Source organism: Aspergillus udagawae (assembly GCF_001078395.1).
Source record: "Aspergillus udagawae IFM 46973 DNA, scaffold_10, whole genome shotgun sequence".
Classification (NCBI taxonomy): Eukaryota; Fungi; Ascomycota; class Eurotiomycetes; order Eurotiales; family Aspergillaceae; genus Aspergillus; species Aspergillus udagawae.
Window position 1 is genome coordinate 773,236 of NW_025091273.1, and position 19,393 is coordinate 792,628.

Below are 19,393 nucleotides of genomic sequence, written 5' to 3' on the forward strand. Positions count from 1 at the left end.
GTTGGATGAAATGAATATCAAAATATGCTACAAGCCGGCGTACATGGTTTTCTGGTGGAAGCCGGACCAGGAATTAATGCCTAAGGACTCCTCAGTGGAGGTATTTCAATGGAAGACATCTAATGGCATAAAGGTGCGTTGACTCCTGATAGAGAATTTGTTATATGACTACCTTGCCACTCTCTGGAAAAAGATGCCCAAAGAACTCTTTAATGATGACACCGCTACCTCTGCCCTCATGGCTCATCAACTCAGCTCCATCTTATATAAGCTTAAGCTTAAAGTCCCCTTAGCGGCTATGGCTGTTCCCCTAAGCTCAGAGAAGTCTAAGGTCTACTACCCTGACTGTAGTGCTCTAACATTCATTCCACAGAATATCCCCAGCTAACCTGCTTATCATTATCGCGTCAGCTTACTAGCAGGCCAGGGGATTCCTATACTTAAAATAGAGCAGGATCTTCTCTTCCTAATTAACCTTAAGCCATATATGGCAGGCTTGTATGAGCTAGAGTACATTAAACTCTGTATTCCAGTGGGTGAGTTTACGTCCAGCCATCCAACTCTCATGGGAGATTACACGGGCCTAGGCGCGGAGATAATCACTAATATCTATTTTAATGTCATGATTTATCCTGTAACTAACAAGGATGAGATAAGAAGTCTAGTTCTGTGACTCATCCCACGCACTAGATCAAAGGATAAAAAGCCCCCATGAGTACCTATTAGCAGCTGTTCCGAGCTCAGTTTTATCCTTAACAGTGTGCAAGTAAATACACTTAATGAGCTAACAAGCATCCCTTAGACTATCTAAGAGAAATACCTGAGCTAGTATCCCCGCAGTCTGTTCTATCCTGAGGAGCTGAAACCTATGGAACTTGTGCTCCTAGATGGAAGGAGTGGTATAAATATTCCTAGATTCTAAGTTACAACTGGTTAAGTGTGAGATAGTTACATCTATCATCCATGATTGCCGCCAGATTAGACGCTGTAGTATGCAGACCGCAGAAATAATTAGTTTTATGGCGGATGAAACTACAGCTTTTCATGCACTGGAGCTGAAACATACATTTAGGTCCCTGAAGTCGTCGTTTGCATGAGATGAGCATACTAGTTTACTTAAGCTGCTGATATTAGATTAATATTTAAGTTCTTCATTCCATACTTTTGCTTGAGAAAAGACCTGAATTTAGAGAGGGCTGCTTTAGATAAAAATTACTATATTTAGACTAACTGACCCCTGCTACGTTGCGGCTTAGTAAGACTAGGCCATAGCATTTGGGTCGCGCAACGCGCGACCCCGCCATCTCAACGATAAATATTCTTAATATCAAACCATTATGAAGAATTAGGCAACCTTCCTATCAAATTTTACTAATAAAATATATAGAAATAGCGACTACTGGACTTTATCTATCTTTCACCCTTTTCTCTGCCTTCGAACAATGATTCCTTTCGCGAGGCAGTAATCTTGAAGTTCCGCCATGACCTTCCTCTATTGAGGCCATAATTGATTCTTTTCAACCAGCTCATTATAATCTTGCTTCACACGCTTCATACGATTGACATCTTCCTTCGTATAATTTCACCTGTCCATAGATGAGCTCTGGAAGCCTGCGCACGGCGTTGACGTGCTAGTTTTGCAGCATCAGATTGCCTTACCTGTTCTGTAAGATGTTCCTCTAGAATGGCCTGTGTCTTTGTAGCCTTTACTAGCTTAGCAAGGCAGGTATGGAAGGAATCTTGCTCGTTAGGAGATAGTTAAAGAATATGATGAGTATATTAATTAATTTGACGCGCTGTTTTAGGGGTGTTGGTAGCTGAAAAAGTAGAATTATTTATCTCCTCATTAGCAAAGAGCTCACTATCCTGTAGCCTTTCAAGGGCGACAGATGGATTCCAGGGATTCAAGCCAGTCAGGCTAAAAGCATGCCTTAAAGTACGTGATTTAAAAGTCTTGTGGCGTATCTCAAAGAGAGCGGATAAGAATTCCACCTTTATAAACTTTCCACAACCTGTCTGTGTAGCATCCTCAATAGCCACGCTATGCCAGTGCTTATAGGCCTGGAATACACCAACATCTAGCGGCTGGAGAAGATGGCTTGTATGCGGAGGAAGGAAGTATAAGATAATATCATTTTTCTCACAGAAATTGATAAACTCATAGGTCATATGGGATCCATATCCATCGCAGAGAAGTAGGCGTTTTACACCTAGCATCCAACACTTTATATAATGATCAAATGCTGAATCCATTGGAAGGCAAGGGGATCGTTTATATATCTAGAATCTGATATGCCAATTGTATAATCTGGCTCATCACATACATTAAACCATCCGGCTAGGACGCCCTTGCCACCAAAGATGTGTAGCACCATTTTAGGACTAATGTAGATGCGAACTGGGGCTTGCTTCATTAATACTAACACAATTGATTAATCTGATAACTATAGTATAGTTAATCAGTGCCCTGAGTCTGCCCTTAAGATCTTATAACAAGAAGTTAAGCCTTTGCATTTGCATTGCTGCGTAAGGAAATCCCTGAAAAACAGACAAAACATATATAAAGGCAGGGGATAAAAAGCACTTAAAATAACTCCTATAACTCCTCAAGGTAATTCTCAAAGACTAGGCTTTAAATTAGCAGAAACTAGGGGAAATACTATGGTGGCAAGCTTACCTCTTTGGGATATTGTATGTTTATTCCTTCTAATCATGATCTGAACTAGTCCGTAGGGACTGCATAGTTAGCATCAGCCGTATGGCCACACTTGCAGAATCAGCTAACAACAAAAACAAAGACCATACTAGTGACGTCCTGATCATCCAGAATGACAAAGTATAATGGCAATATATGCGGCCCCATCCCTGCTGCCATCTAGAGCGTTATAGAAGCCAACGATTATTTGCGCCTGTCTTCTCCAGGGGGCACTCAGTACATCCCTCCTGATGCAGCTGACCCCGCGGTAGAAGACAAGAGACCCCCGGGAATAACTAGTTGCTGCAGGATCAGAATGCTATGGCTTGGCTCAAGCTACATGGTGCCGGAGGGTTATTTGAATAATGCGTCGACGTAGGCATTCGAGATGTGTTACGTCAAGAGCAGGATCAAATGGCAAGGATGGTTCTTATACTAGAAGGTGACAGGGTGGCGATGGCAGTACGGCGTATTGTGCGACCATGCGGAAAGGGGCGAAAGTAAACAGAGGATAATACTCACAAGTCCTCAGTTTACATTAGTAATAGAGGATGATTGAAGTCTGAGGCCTTCATCTCTGATTAATATGGAGAAAATCGCTGGCTTTGCAGAAAGATGTGGCCGACACTGTTCGCACTAGTATTAATGTGCTGGGAACCCTCAACCTATTGCTGTAGGGAGTATCTCATTCCAGCGGCCAGGCGTGGCGTTCCTTATAAAATGAAGGGGTGCTTGGATTCCCATAATATGTAACCCCTTACACTTTGGCAAAATTTCTTAGAATCTCTCTTCGACTTTCTTAGCCTTTGCTGAATTTGGGGCTCCAATATAGCCTCATTCATGAGAACATAAGATATTATAATAGTTACTTAGATAAGAAGCTGAGGGACTTTATTCCTTTAATATTTTATATATGGATGCTAGTAATTGATATACTTGTAATAATGTTGCAGTCTCTAACAAAGCCCGACCTGTGTATATGAATGTAGTGTTGAAAGGAATTTCCTTTTCAGTATGGCACCCATGACACAGCAGAACAAATAAATACCAGTGAGCTGAGTGGCAAAGGAATGCTGCTTTAATCTCTTTCTTTTTTTTTCTTTGCGAAGATCGGTGACTAAGGTCCCGAATCTGGTACGATCAGCGTAAAGGGAGCATGAAAGTTGTATATTGTCTAGGCAAGGAGAACTCATTGCTGAGTTCCAGAATACTCAGCGAGTTGAGGAGATATCTACGCAATGGCTGCAAGGTCTGAACTCCGAGGCACTATCGGAAATAGGTCGGCTGGGCCTGCTGTAGCCCTTAAAACATAGAGTTCCGGTCCGGCCCGAAACTGCCCGCCCAGTGGGGCCGCGTCTGAGGGTTTGCAAATATCAGATTTATGGCACGATAAATTCTATCATGTGACCCGGGAACACCAAATACAATTATACAAGGATTTGCAGGTCAAAAATATATAATTACCCAACGTAGAACAGCAGTACGGATGTGAAGCGGTTCCTTTAAAAATCCTTTATATTCTGGAATGCAGGAGACATTTGCAAGCATCTGTCTCCGCTTTACTACTTATGAGATCTAAATGAGTGGGTTCTAGTCTCAAATTTTGTGGACGACAGCGACGAGGACGTTTTGAGTAGGTTCTGCAATCAGTCCGACTAATGGGTGGTCATTATCCTCTTCTGCTTGAAAATGGATTGGAAGGTTTGGATATTTTTGGAACTGTCTCTACCTCACGGCAGTCCGGATTACCTACCTCCACTAGAGCTATTCCATCGATAGTGTTTCGTCGAACAAAACAGCTATACTTCATCCTGCCCACCCAATTTGTTTTCCCACTTTTTTTTAAAAAGAAAAAGCTAGTTGAAAGCTCTGTTCTAATGAATAGCAACCATAATAGTCGTGGATAGCAGAAGAGGACCGCCAGGTTACAGAGCTCTACGTTAAATAGCGCGTATGGTAAGATAGTAATAGGGCCTAAATACAGATGAGGGCTTCATGACCGGCCAGCATCATCAAAATCTGAATATGAATGATGTCCTTCATGGTCATTACCATGCGCGTGGCTTTTCGCGATAACAATCCTATCTGAATGAAGGGATACTCCCACCTCCATAATAATCTTATCTAATGGAACCCTCTTCCAAAAACATCATCTCACAATGATTGATATGAGCTAGATTATTGTACCTATGCTTAATGATAGTGCCAGTCTCAGAGGCCAGAAACATCTTCTTCCAGTAATACACACAATGAATTAGATGCCACTGATGGGTCACAAAGAAATGGCCTCCCAAATCAGGAAGTATGGAGACTTATTCCAGGGAGAGGACTTCTATGCTATTCCTATCTGCATAGTATAGCCAGCTTCTGTTAGTATTAGGACCGGCTCACTCAAACTGCTTAAGAAGCTGATTGTTTCGGCATGCTGGAGGAAGCCATGCTGCCGTAAAGGAGTTATATCTATAGTTATTAATCTAAGCCTCCTGAATAGTGTCACCGCAGTTACAGGATATATATCGGCGGAATTAAATAAGGGCCAATGCTTGAAGTCCTAGATCAATGAGTCTGAAGGAAGCCAGAAGCAGAATAAAAATATACTTCACCTAGAGGCAGCTCATCTGATATCTCTTGCTAGCATTTGGGATTGCGACTCCTTCGTTAGTTCCACTGCCATGGTAGGAGTCATAATATTCAATGCTTCTCCTCTGGGCAAGACGTTCATACTGAGGCATTAATAGGCATTCAGGGCCCCATTCCTGTGATAACTTACCCCCTGGAATATTCTTCATGTTTCTGACTGTGTTCACTGGATGACCTGTCTTATAAATTCCTGCTCGATGAGAACAGAGATGTTATACCAAATATAAACCCTTGCAGACAAAACCCACCCCCTCTGGTCTAACACCCATTTCACTGGGAACACTGTAATATAACTTACACCACTAAGTCCCTTGCTGGCAAGTTAGGGAACTCGAGCTGCAAGGAGTTAAGCATCCAGCAAGGAAATCCTAATAGAAGTCTATAACACCTTCAACTCCTGCCTCAAACTACATGCCACAACGCTCACATGTTTGTTTAGCACAGGAAAAGCCGTTAAGGTCAATCATAAACAAAGAGAGCAACTAATTAGCCTTCATAGAAGAACTTTTCCCTCAGCAAGGTCCGCCATTATCTGTTGACAGTAGATAAACAGCTAGAATGATGTTCCCGGGCCTATGCAGCAATATCACAGATGAGGCCCAATATAGTCTTATTTTAGGGTTGCAGAGCTAATACCAGTTTTAAGTCTTCAAAGTAAATAAGTAGTCGCTACCATGAGGGAATAGCGCAAACGGGGCAGGTAACCCAAACCTTTATGTGGCTAGACTCCAATCCTAAATGATTTGCGATGACCCCAACATAAACTGAGATCCGATCCACTAATCAGTCGGATTCATCAAGCTAATATTGGATTCGACCGACAGAGTATCCGAACCTGTGCTACCCCAGGCTCTACAACTTGCCACACACCCTCATATATGCTTCGTCTTATCTCCTGGGTCCGGCTGTAGGTAAAAAGGGCACAATTAAAGGATCTAGTTAAATAGGGTAGTCATCTAGCAGCTCTTTTATTGCCTGAAATACCTCCTTTAGGAGCAAGTTCTTATTCATATAGGCTAGCAGCGCCTTATAGTCGCGACAGACATGCTTATTCATGAAATCTAGAAATAGCTGGTTCCACCTGCCCACCCAGTTAAAAAGGATCACATCAACGGGGCTTTGGCATTTTATGAACTGAGCTAGGACATTAATGCAGGGAGAGATATGGGCCGTGTGCTGTGTGGTAAGCCTATGGTGGTCGATGCCGTATGTCGGGGAAGATGCCTTCTTTCCTAAGTCAAGAGCTAAGCTACGAAGAAGTAAAGCATAAGATCACATGATCATGGAACTGTTGGCATACAACAGTATCCCTGTAATACAAAAGAAAAAAGAGAAAAAGAAAATGACGTTGGCAGTAAAGGAAAAAGCGTGTCAATCATCTAATTGTAAAGCAAGTGTGCTCGTAAATCAGGGTGTTGAAAAACACAGGGTGGGTTGTTGCGTAACAGAAAACAGAGACGACATCATTGTAGACCAATCTCTATTTCTTGAAGAACGCGGGGTGTGTCGTCTCGTCTGCGTTAAGGTTCTTCAGGATGTTGACAATCGGATCACGGATCTTTGTTGTCACTGGCCACTGCTCAACTGTGGTGAGGTCAAGTCCATTTGCTGCTGGTTTGCTGAGATTGAAAAACCAGCCCTCAAGACGTCTGAGTGCATTACTGGCGTCTATCGTAAATAGTGAGTCCTTTGTATATCCAGGAGCTTTAGCCAAAGTGGCTTGCAAAGCGTATGCTGGTCTGCCCCAGGGATACTTGCTGAAGTCTTCATCGTTCTTAAGGACTTTGTCTCGCGATAGGGAAAGCAATTGTTGGGGCCATTGGGTCGGATCAGAAGGGATGTTTGACGGGATGTTGTAGAGGGAGAGAATATTGTCAGTACGCTTAGGCTTGTCCTTAGCCCAGCTTGCATGGCGAAATGCCACCCAATCGCCATACAATGTAAGATCGTCAGGCAGATCCCATTGATGTGTGTCTTCCTCATCGTCTGATTCCACGAAGTTGAGCGTCCTCTTTTGTCCAGTGGTGGGTGGTTTAACCTTCTCGGCAATGATTTCATTGATTTTGTCAATAGTGGCGTCATATTTCTTCTCTTGCTGAGCAACCCATGCCGGGAGTGTAGTGTCTCTCTGCATCCATTGTTGTGGGTAGACATCTCTGTCGTCTGGGGCTTGAAAGTCACCTACATCGAAAATCTTGTAGTCACCATTGTCGTCGGCGTGGTTCTCCTGTTCAACCCATTGTTTGGCTGCCTTGATTGTTGCCTTGTCTTCCTTGGTGTCATTGGCTGCGTCTCGGAGAATGTTGAGTTCCCAGTTCCTCCGATCACAGCGGTACTGTACCATCTTCATGGCGTAGGTCTGGACGGCATTGGTAAACAAGGTCTTGAGGCTAAGAAAGTGTTCTTTCGCGGCTTTCAGTCTGAAGATTTCATCCCGCCAGTCGGCCATGACATAACAGTCTGTAGCTTGCAGTGTCTGACCCGCTGAGTCACAGAATTTGTAAAATGGTTTGCTCATCTTGTATTTGAGAAAAGCCGGCATATATGCCAGACGGATAAAGCAGTTCCGTTGGGTGGAAAAGGAATGGGGCTGATCAGTAATCCACCTAACAACAGGCATCTGCGTATCAGGCATCTTGAACTTCGGCACGACAGGAGGTACATTGTTGACCGAGATTGTGGTAAAGTCAACTTTGATCGCATCGGTATAGACTGTCGAAATCAACGTAAAAGGACTGTAGGCAATGTCTTGGGCAAGAGATTGTGCTTTTTTGAGCTGGTTTAGCTTTGTAGTAGCTGCTGCAGTTGCGCTGTTGTCTTTGTCTGTTGAAGTAGGAGTATTCCCCATGGTGTTGTTCTTCTTGTTTTTCTTGCTGGGGGTATTCTCGGTGACTCCTTTGCGTTGTGTTCTCATGCTAAGAAAGTTTTGGATTGCAAGCCTTTGTGTCTCTGCTGCATACTCTGTTTTGACTTCCTTCTGCAAGTCGTTGAAAAGGGAAACAAGTGACTTATGCGCTCAGGTGAAACGAAACGGTTGTTGGAAAATAGGAAAATTCGCTGGGGAATAAAGGTTCTTGACGACTCGATGATTTCGTCCGGCGATGATGAAGGATATCTGGTCATGAAGGGGATCTGGTGAACCGTGTAGACATTGAGGGATGGGAGAAGAGATAAAAGTGTTAGGGGATGTCGAAGATAAATATTGCTTGCGTAGCAGTCATGGCGTAGTGAATGGTGTATCAGTGAATAGTGTGAAAGGATGAGCAGTGAATGTAACACATAAAGAATCATTAATAGAAACAATACAGCCGCAATGCCATACAATCAAAGTCAACTAAATATAGTAACTAAGACGACAAATAAAGAGAAGGCTGTATTGTTATGCTTTTGCCTTGAATTCTTTGATGAGTTCTTGGGCATCGCTTAGTTGATCCGCAGGCAACCATTGATTCCATTTGTCACCATAACCCTTCCATTTCACGAGGTATTGCGTTGTCTTTGTTTTCTTTTTGCCTTTCCCTTTGGCAGGTAGTTCGCGTTTAGCAATAATCTTCTTGATCTTATAAGATTGGTATTTGTCGGTATCTCCTTTGACATTGACAGGGCCTGGCTCCTCTGGTTTGCGGTTGAATGGGTCGTCGTCATTGTATTTCTCAAGGTGCGCGATGGAGACAACGGGATGTAACCTCCAGTCGCTTGGGAAATTTAATTTATATGCCAGCGGACCTACGCGGTCTAACACTTCGAAGGGGCCAGTGTATTGATTTCCTAACTTTTGACCCAGGGTTGACTGCGTAACATAGCCAGTATGAAGCTTTAATAGCACCTTGTCGCCTTTGTTGAAGGCAAGCGGCGTATGACTTTTATTGTATCGTTCTTTCATTGTGAGTGCTGCTAAACGCAGAGCCTCCGCCGCCGTTACACGGCATGTAAATGACCTGTCCGCTGAGGCAGGGTCTTGAAATCCAACGTTCAGCGTTGTAGGGAGGCGAAAACCGTACATAAGCTTATGCAGAGTAGCCTTGGTTGACGCATTCTTTGTGGAATTGAAGGTTCGTTGCATAGCAGCTAAGACTGTAGGCTAATCTGTAATTCTACCAAGTGATGCGATTGCATAGCGGAGATAGATTTTGATTGTTTGATTTGTCTGTTCGCTCTGCCCATCAGTTTGTGCATGGTAAGCTGTAGAGTACCTTTGTTTAACCTGCAGCGTTTTAAGGAATTTCTGCCAGACTTCTGACACGAACTTTGGATCCCTGTCTGAGATAATGATCTTAGGGATTCCCCAGTCTCCTTTGTCAAGTTCCGACAGTAAAGCAACTGCCCATTGTTGAGCGGTCCATGTTGTATGTCCTGGCAGAGCCGTCATCCTCTTTGTGAACTTATTGGTGATTGATATTACTGAATTGAAAGTTCCAGTGTCCGGTAAGCCAACGATAATATTGATTGTAATTGTATGGAAAGGAATTGCTGGAGTTAGAATTGGCTGCAAAACTCCGTAAGGTTGATGCCTTCGGGTCTGTTTCTTCTGGCATTCTGGGCAGCAGTGGATATACTCCTTAACCCAGTGCTTCATCCGGTTAAACACTAGCCCGTGAAGTAATTCCAGCGTCCTATTGACACCAGGGTGACCGTTACTGTCATGAGCTGTTTGTAGCGTTTCGCGAAGCAAGACATGTGGCATGCACAGATGACCATCATTTGTGTATAACAGACCATCATGGATCTCGTACGGCAGGACAACTGGTATTTGAGAGGTTGCATTTTTCTGGAGCATTTGCAATACGTGAGACCATCTTTGGTCTTTTGGATACCTGTTAATGATGTTCTGTTTGAATTCCTCTGATAGTGCCAAACCGATGACCGTCTTTGGTTGTTCCTTGCCATGGAAAGCATGGCCAAACAAGATGTCCAAAGGATCTGTATCAAGCGTAGTTGGGTCAGGATCGTCCTTAGCAAAGGAAGGTAATCGAGATAGTGCATCTGGGACAATGTGTTTCTTGCCCGGCTTGTGAAACAATGTCATGTTTGGAAATAGTTGGCAGTATTGCGAAGCTTGTACTAGTCGTAAGTTTAGCTTGTCTGTTGAGGAAGTTGATAGACTAGTCTGTTTAACAATGTCCACAGTGGCCGCGTGATCCGTGTACACGTAGAAGCCAGCTTTGCTAGACTTAACTATGTATCGGATCTTGCGTAGCAACCACACGAGACCGGAAACTTCCAGCTTAGTGGGCCAGTAGTTTTTCTCAGATGTAGTCAGGGCATGACTGAGGAACATGATTGGTAATATAGCTTCTGATGATGGCCCTTTGGAGCGATCCCACGCGGCCTCGAATAACAAGTCAGTGTGGATGTCATGTTGAACATGGAAAACCATGGCTCCATGTCCTCGGCGTTTAGACGAATCAATGTCGGCATATAATGGCAAATTAGGGTTGTGGTGCGTGAGCATCATCCTGTCTTTCAGGTGGTCTTGGATGTTCTTAAAGGATTCTCGCTCCTTATCAGTAACATCATTGAGTGGGGTTCGTTCAGTATAAAACCTCCTGGCCTTTCCTTTTGATGGTCCTCTATTTAGCAGCCAAGTTTTCCTGTCCTGCAAAGGTTGGATGATAGCTGAGTAGAAGGGAATGTATGACCGTAACCATCCTGTTAAGCCAATGTAAGTGTCGAGGTCCGACAAAGTAACAGGGAACTTCAATTCTGATATGGCCTTCAGTTTTTCATCTGCAGCAGTCATGCCTAATGATGACATGTTTTGGCCCAGCAGCTGTACTGATGGGAATGCAATGAATGTCTTCTGAGGAGATAAGGTAATTCTCATTTCTGCACATTTGCACAGAAATTCCGACAAGTGTTGTTTGTGGTTGTTGAAGGTTTTGCTGCGCAAGATAAAATCATCAATGTAGATGCGCAAGAAATGCTTCATGGTTTTGAATATTAAATCAACCTGCCGTTGTACATGAGGAACACTGTTTATGAATCCCATTGGGCATACATGAAAGTATTCCTGTCCTTGATGCGTAATCACGCCGGTAAACCATTGTGAGTCTGGGTGTAACGGCCATTGGTAAAACATAGCTGTTGCATCCATGATTGAGATATACACACAGCCTGCGCATTCTGCTATGATTTCCGCCTGTGATGGCACAGGATAGATGTCCGGAATGATAGCGGCATTGATACCTTGAAAATCAATTACTGCTCTGCTTTTTGTCTTGCCTTGGACTGTACGGTCAACGACGAATGCTGGGGAAGGGGGGAAAGGGGAACTCTCAAATTTCGGCAGTTCGGGCATGGGCTGAGGTTGAATATCGGGGTCTAGGACGTATACTGGGGCCCCTGATGGTGTGATGTTTGTTGAGAAGCCCATCCTTCCTAAGGCGTGCAGGCTATCAAATGTTTCGTCAATAACCTGACGATGTCGCGGGCCGACGTTGTAAACCTTGGCTGATTTTTTGATTTGATTTTCCTAGCCATCCTTGAGGTAGATCTGTATCCACCTTTCTTCAGGGACATTGATCATCTTGGTGTTTGTCCAGACCATCGGATAAGCCATTAATATATCTGCTAGCTCGCTTGCTGCCTTCGGTGGACCGTAAATCTGAATGCCATTGTCAAGCTTGGTAATGTTTGGGTCACTTGAATTAGCTGTTACTTGTAAAGCTTTTGTCGCTTCCTCAGGTGGTATAACAGCTAAATCCTGTGCAGTCGGGGTAACGACATGATAAACATTTGTTGCTTCGAATTCCGACAAAGTGCCTAGCCGTTCGTGGCGTTGGAGTGTGACTGGTTGATCTGTTTGGTTTACTGCGACCACATGGCCGAAATTTGCATCTTGGATATGCGAGAAAAGAGCCACATGCCTGTGTTGGGAAGCCTTAAAGATGTAGTCATGATCATTCAGGAGGCCCTGTGCTCGTTTGACTGCTATCTTAGCCGTTGAATGAGGCGGTATCACAACCTTTTGCTGGGTGTAAACAGGTCGTGGATCCATGTGATGTGGTTTTGGAGATATTGTTAGCATGAGCTCAGCATTCTTATAGGACGCAATCATTGCTCTACGTTGTGCAAAATTGATAGTAAATCTATGCTTTCCAAGTGTGTCAGCGCCGACAAGCAGATTTGCTTTTAAACCTTTGGTGAGATGAGCTTTAATTGGTAATTCAACTATGCATCTCCTCGCGCCTCGTTTAGTAGGGAGAAACAATGAGAAAGAGATAAATTGAGTGCTAGTAAAACTATTTGCTATTCCGCGAACTGGGATAGGGACTGGGCATTGTTGAATTTTGATATTAGGTAAGTGTTGCAAAAGAAAATCTTTGTTGACAATCGTCATTGTGCAACCTGAGTCTAAACAGATCGTCGTCATCTGTTTATCCTTATGCAGATATGCTTTGATGGTTGCATAACGCCAAGAGCGAAATCCCATGCCGTCATGCTTTTCTGATTTGCGGATAGGAGTAGCTTTAATGATGGGAAGATCGCCTATGTTGATATGGAAGGCACCAAGGCCATTGCAGTCAGGGACATGGGCATGCAAGGTGTTGTTGGAGGGAAATTCCTGTTCGCATGCATGGTATTGCACTGAGCGTGTGAAATGTGCATTGGCTGCCTTAGCTTCATGCTCTTGGCCTTGTTGATTAAGATACTGATCATCCTTGTAGTATTCTGGGTCTTCTTGGTAGCTAGGGGACTCCGTTTTGCCATAAGAGTACTTGTTGTAGTCGGTCCCTTCGTAATTCTGGTTGTCTCCGTGCTGTTCGCTGTGATATGCACGAACGCGGTTCTGCGGAAAGTTTGGAGGGTAATTCTGTGGAAAGTTTTGACGGTAATTCCTTGAATAATGTTGATTCTGTCTTGCAACGGGCGGTAGGACTGACACTCTCTGGGTTTTGTTAGCCTTCTGTTCACGCTCTTGGGACTGTCGGAATTGCTGCCGTTGAGGCCAGTGAGGGCGTTGAAAGCCACGTTGAGGTGGTACGGCATTGGGAGGGCCATGGGAATAGCTGGGAGAAAAACCGTGACCAGGGGAATTATAGCTAGGAGAGCCATATGTGTAATTGGGGAAATGTGGGGTTCTTGTCCAGGCAGCTTGGGGGTAGCGGCCGCGGAATCCGCCACGTGTAGAATTCCATGCAGCTGCTTGGGGTGCAAGATGTTGTGATGCCATACTGTACTTATCGAATCAATTGGTTGACTTCTTGTTGAGGATTTCAATGAAGCGTGCAACTGTGGTTCCTTCGTCTGGTTCATTAATTGATTCTCTTAAGGCCATGTCGAGATTCCTCCATGCCCGTAATATAAGGGGAAATTCTGCATCGCCTTCTCCGCACTGTTTTGCAAGAGAAACAATAGATGCAACATATGAAGAGGGAGGGCGTTTGGCGATTACATCTGCTATTGTATAACAGGTGTTATCGAGTCTCTGTCTTGCCTGACTGGGTGGTAACCGGAAACGTTTTTCTAGCGCGGCACACCAATCTTCGATATTGTTTGTATGAATCAAACCACGACGTGTGACATTGTTGATCTCAGCATTCCACCACCGAAGGGCCTCGCCTCGGAAGCAGGTGTTAAGGTTTTGGCTGATTTTCGTGACTGATCTAGACATTTCAGCAACTCGTAGCCGGTTAGCAAAAGCCACCGCGGAACGATAAAACGTCTTATCATCCTTTTTAATAATTTCTCCGCCGCCCCAGGCGAACGGCATATCTGGAAAAAAGAAGCCTATATCTGCTGCACGCCAGTTGCCTCTAGTTGGTTTCTCTTGGACATCAGTTTCACGAGAATTCCGAGCACTTCCATGCGGACGTCTGTCAGGAATACGGTCCTCATCGTCGCTTGGACTGCTTGGGTCATAGTCATCGTCAGGATGTCTTCGTCTGTGCCTAGATCGATGATGTCGGTCATGATTTCCTGTATTGCCTGCGTTGCTACTGCGCCTTTGATCATCCTCACGACGAGGACGATGTTGGTCGTCCGGAGCATTATTAGCATTTCCAGTTTGTTTGTCAGTTTGTCCAGCACTGTTCTGCTGAGCTGCTAGCTGAGCGTTTACCAGGGTTTGTATGGATGTCGCTACTGCTTGTTGGATCATAGTATTGAGCTGTTCCTTTTGTCCTTCTGTGAAGATGAGGTTCGGCCTGTTTGGACCATCAGTGCCTTGTCCTGGCATATTGTAATACGGTCCGAGAGATCCTAATGTCAGTATATCTTTAGATGACTCGTCGTCTGCCCTGTTATCAGCTCGTGGTAGTTCTATTGATTCGTCTGTGCTTGATGACGCTAGAACTGGTTGCTCTCGGTATGTGTCGAATGATGGGGAATCCAGGTCAAGTTTATCAAGTTGTTCAGCAAAATCTGGTGAGACGTTGAATTCGTCAGTATTAGCTTTTGGTACTGCAGTAGCCTTTGTATCAGTAGCCTGCGGATCAGCAGTGCTATCTTTGCTTTTCAGTGATAGTTGCGGTGTACCGAATAGCACTTCCTTCTTTTGAAAGGCTGGACGTTTTGGGGTTGGTAAAACGTAGTTTTGAGGTCTGCCTAATGGTTTCTTCATGACTCGATTATTCTGTTGCAGATATTGATTGTAGTACAAGATGTATTGCTGATTGTCCCACAAGAACTCTGTATCCTTGAGAAACTTCCTAACTGCTGCAGCAGTAGATGCCCTTGAGTGCACCCAAGTGTCAGGTATGACTACTTTAGAGTCTGGATTGGCTCTGTATCTCAGAATGAAGGTGATTCTTGCTAGTGTTTCAGCATTAAGGTCTTTTGCTGTGCCGTGCTCAGATTGTTTGAATTCCCACAGCTGCGTAGCTGTTTTGATGATCAATTCATCAATCTCGGCTCCTTTTGACGTCATATATGACGGGGTTTTGACGACAAGCTGATGTGTGGATGACACGGACCGACGTATGACTTTGTTGAACTGAATGTAGGAAAGACGGAATCGCAAAGAAGGAGTCAGAACTGTAAAACAGGGTACTCAAACAGAATTGGTGTATGACTGAACGATAGTAAATCACTGAAATTGAGGAAACTTGAAAGTTGCTGAATCGAAAGGAAAGGTTGATTATGAGATGGACGGATTGTTTAACTCAGGTGTTTTGGTGAGGGAGTGAGTTGATTTCCTTCCTTTTTAGGAAGGCGGTCAAACGCGTCAACGCAGATTTGACCAAAGTGGGATTGTTCAACAAGTGCAGGGTAATCCTCTGCTATTCTTGTCTGTCATTCAACGTTGTAAAGTAGATGAAATAAATGATGATATTGAATGATTGGATCGTCCCTAATCAATTCCTGGATGCCCAGGACATGCTACCATTTGGTAAGCCTATGGTGGTCGATGCCGTATGTCGGGGAAGATGCCTTCTTTCCTAAGTCAAGAGCTAAGCTACGAAGAAGTAAAGCATAAGATCACATGATCATGGAACTGTTGGCATACAACACTGTGCATCTGGGTTATTTCTGAAGATGGGAAAATAATAGTACTCATAGGAGATCTCCTTGCATAGTATATCAAGATAGTGCAGAAGATGGAAAACCTCTGTCTAGGCAAGGTAGGCATCAGGCCTGAAGCTAAACTTATCAGGGACTTAGACAGCAAGTGCTGGGTCCTTACTAAGATAAAGGATCTCTTCTGCTAAGATAAGGATTAGGAAGACACCACTACTAATTCTGAACCATTCTACATTAGCTTTGTCGCCTTAAGGAATGCATAGGAGTGATAGGGGATTGGAGTTATATAAGGAGCTATTAGTTATTAGAATAAGTCTTAGAATATTGAATTGCTCTAGTAGTGGCGCTGTGGTTAAGTATTAGTCTGCTTTCTCTCTGTTTGATATCTGACATTGCTATATAGAGATAAAACTCACTATAGTATAATATCACTTTCCATTTATCCTGATCGCTAAGATGTCGCAGACAGGACTAGGTAGAGAGCAGTGATAGGAGGAACAGAATTAAACCACAGAATACTAATATATTCAATGATATGACCCACATAGTCTAAGCAGCACACCTTATTTAGGGCTCCGTCTCAGCTCCTGTCTATTATTATAAATAAAGAAATATTTCTTAGATCTGAACCACAGCAAGCCATTTAAGAGACCCATCTCAGAATCTCATTCACTATTACTCTGGCAGAGATTCTCTTCTTCCTTAGCAAAGGCGTCAATGTCCTTATCTTTTATATCATCAGCGGCCATGTTGTGCTTTCTGCTTTCCATCACATAGGGACTGTGGTTTAAAAGAAAAGAGCGATTTATTTCAGCCTCCCACAATCAGGGAGATGGTGGATGGCCATGATTCTGTTTACGCAATCATCGACACTCAACTGGCAAACAGGTCAGCGCTGCTACACTAGACCCTTGCATAGACAGAGAAATGGAATGCTGCCGCACCTATAACTTGCACCGTGAGACCCAATGATACAGGGCCTTATTCAACGTACCAATAATATGGAATCAAAGCCCGAGCGTTGGCTCAGTCACTAGCGGTGTAGCTTATAGTGCATGTAATCTTTACTATTTTATGTCGTATCACATAACCAGGGTCACGGGAGAAGCTGTGCATCACGTAGCTGCCCTCAAAGCTAAGAGCAAATGAAGCATCTGTACGTGACAATGACCGGCGAGAACATCATAGACCCGATATCTGCTCGGAAGTACACAATGTGGGCGGTGTAGGTCTCTACTGTACACGTCTTTTGTACAACATAACATTTGAAGAGGGATATCAGAACAACATGCAGGCTACGGAATGATTCGGCTCGTAAAGCGAGGTGAGGAGAAATGCTGTTCCATTCCAGCGGTGACCGAGACACAGTTGAGCTGAAAGCCCTGAAAGGTAGGCTATAAATCTGCCATACTTTGCCGCAATGGACAACACGAACCAGATTCAATTTAAGCTCAGAAGAAGCTGAACCTACTTGGCAATACATAGCCCGTTATAAGGAAGCTAGTTATTGCATTCTTCAGTTCGCAGATATGCAGATGAAGCTCGTTGCTGCGCTGTTGGCACTTAGCTTGCCATTAGCTTTGGCCGCTCCGACGAGTATGAATCACATCTATCCTATCTTTGGTTTGTTTTACTGACTATTATGTGTAGCTAGCAAGGATAGCGAGGCCATACCTTACTACCCCAGGCGTGACAATAACGGCGAAGCCATTCCATACTACCCGAAGCGCGACAACGAGGGTGAAGCCATTCCATACTACCAGAAGCGCGACAACGAGGGTGAAGCCATTCCTTACTACCCTTGAAAATAAGGAGTGAACTCAAACCTTTACACCGGATCACTTCAGTATTTCTAACACAATATACAAATCGGACAGCCATCAGGACCTTGATGGGTTTTGCAAATTACTCAGCTGTTGCACTGATTTACAGTTTTTCCACCTCGAGGAAGGGCGCGGCACTTTCCGTGAGGGCCAGACCGACACAGCAGAGCCGACCACGAATCTCCTGTTGTGCCTTGGTCAGCACCAAAACCTGAAAGCGTTGGCGCTGATGACCCCCCGTTGTTGGCCAAGCTTACGATCAGTACTTGCGACATTGCCAAAAACGGAACAGCGAGAACCGTGGCCGAGCATGAAAGCGTTATACCTCCGGAACTGGGACCCCGATTGGTGGCAACAATTACCAAATTTCAAGGAGCTTCAGATACTCAGTCTGCGACCCGCATCCGAAGTCGCCGCCATCAATCGGACTGCAATTGATGAGATTGCAAAATGCCGAAAACTACGGGTTATTGAGGTCGAATTGGATGAGCTTGACGATGTAGAAGCACTCCTTCGTATAGCGCATGGCTGCCCCCTTTTGCGAAAGCTCAATGTTTACTTTAGGAGGAGGGGAGAAATGAGCGAGGACCTGTTTTTAGGATTGTTGCGTGCTCTTCCTTGTTTGGAAGTTCTCGAACTTAGCTGGCCAGCCTGTATGGATGGTGCAACGCTCCAAAAGCTGGCACATCACTGTCCGCGATTGACCGTGCTTGAACTGCCTCAAACCGAACTGCGCCTCTCTATGAGGCTAATGAGAAACCTCCATTCACTCCCACATTTAGAGGTCATGCGTGTCAAAGGGATATGCTTTGAGAATCCACGGCGTTTGATGCAACACGGCAAGATCCAAAGCATCGCTACGGAATGGCGAAGGATATTTCCAAAACTTCGAGATATGCCATGTCGAGCAGACTTCTGGTCTCTGTATAGGATGGAAGACAATTTCAGTGAGGGATCAGAAGACACCAGCAGTGTGAGCGCCAACGAAGACACGTCGTTGACGGAGCCACGGCACGAGCCTAACGACTACAAGTCTGACTGCTGTAATTTGAGAACGAAACTCTGGAAAGTCCTAGGTTATGGGGGAGACAGGGATAGTTATGACAGAGTCCCATATATGTGGCAGACCAATCTGGAAATTGAGACAGTTGGTTGGCCTGTAGTACCTTTAGAAGCGTTTTTTGAGCCAGACACGCACTCCTCATCCATCAGATGACTACGGGCACTGTGGGGTGATGTCTGTACGGGTGAAGTTTATGTCCGATGGAGATTGTGTACCCCGGGCAAGATGAGGTTACCTAGTATTGAATTATATGACCGCTTACCCAATTTGGAAGGCGTACGATTTGGCTGAGCACTGCCACCCTTGGCAGAATATTCGATAGCATTCGATCATTTGAATACCTTCAGATCTGACCCCTATCTTGGGTGCCAGTTTACATAATCCTCGATTCGGCTACAGAGATTGTAACGGCTCTTACAACTACCACTCACGCAGTGTCAACAACCAAACACCAGCGAAGACCAGGGGTCTCGCATTCAACCTAGCCCCTGGTAGCTTACCTCCGGGTAAACCTTACAAACCGTCTGATTATATCAGTGGTATCTTCCCAATTGGGCCAACCATGGACAGACAAGTAGGGCGACTTCTAGATCACCAGACTCTTTGAGTGTGAGAGAAACGACAACCCTTCGCGGATACAAGGGCACTGAGGCTTCAGAAAGTATTGGCAGTACTGCTCAAGATCAAAGCGCTGTATGCCTGTCAGTCTTC

The 19,393-nt window shown here is 44.5% G+C and overlaps 1 protein-coding gene across 1 annotated transcript; it reads right to left on the reverse strand.

Annotated features, from left to right (window-relative positions):
- Positions 1–6,815: 6,815 nt before the first annotated feature.
- On the reverse strand, positions 6,816–8,249 carry Aud_002061 (uncharacterized protein; the record flags this gene model as incomplete). The annotated part of the gene is made up of 1 exon (XM_043296063.1): positions 6,816–8,249. The coding sequence occupies one exon, from the start codon at positions 8,247–8,249 to the stop codon at positions 6,816–6,818; it is 1,434 nt and encodes a 477-aa protein (XP_043151998.1).
- Between the last annotated feature and the right edge of the window lie 11,144 nt (positions 8,250–19,393).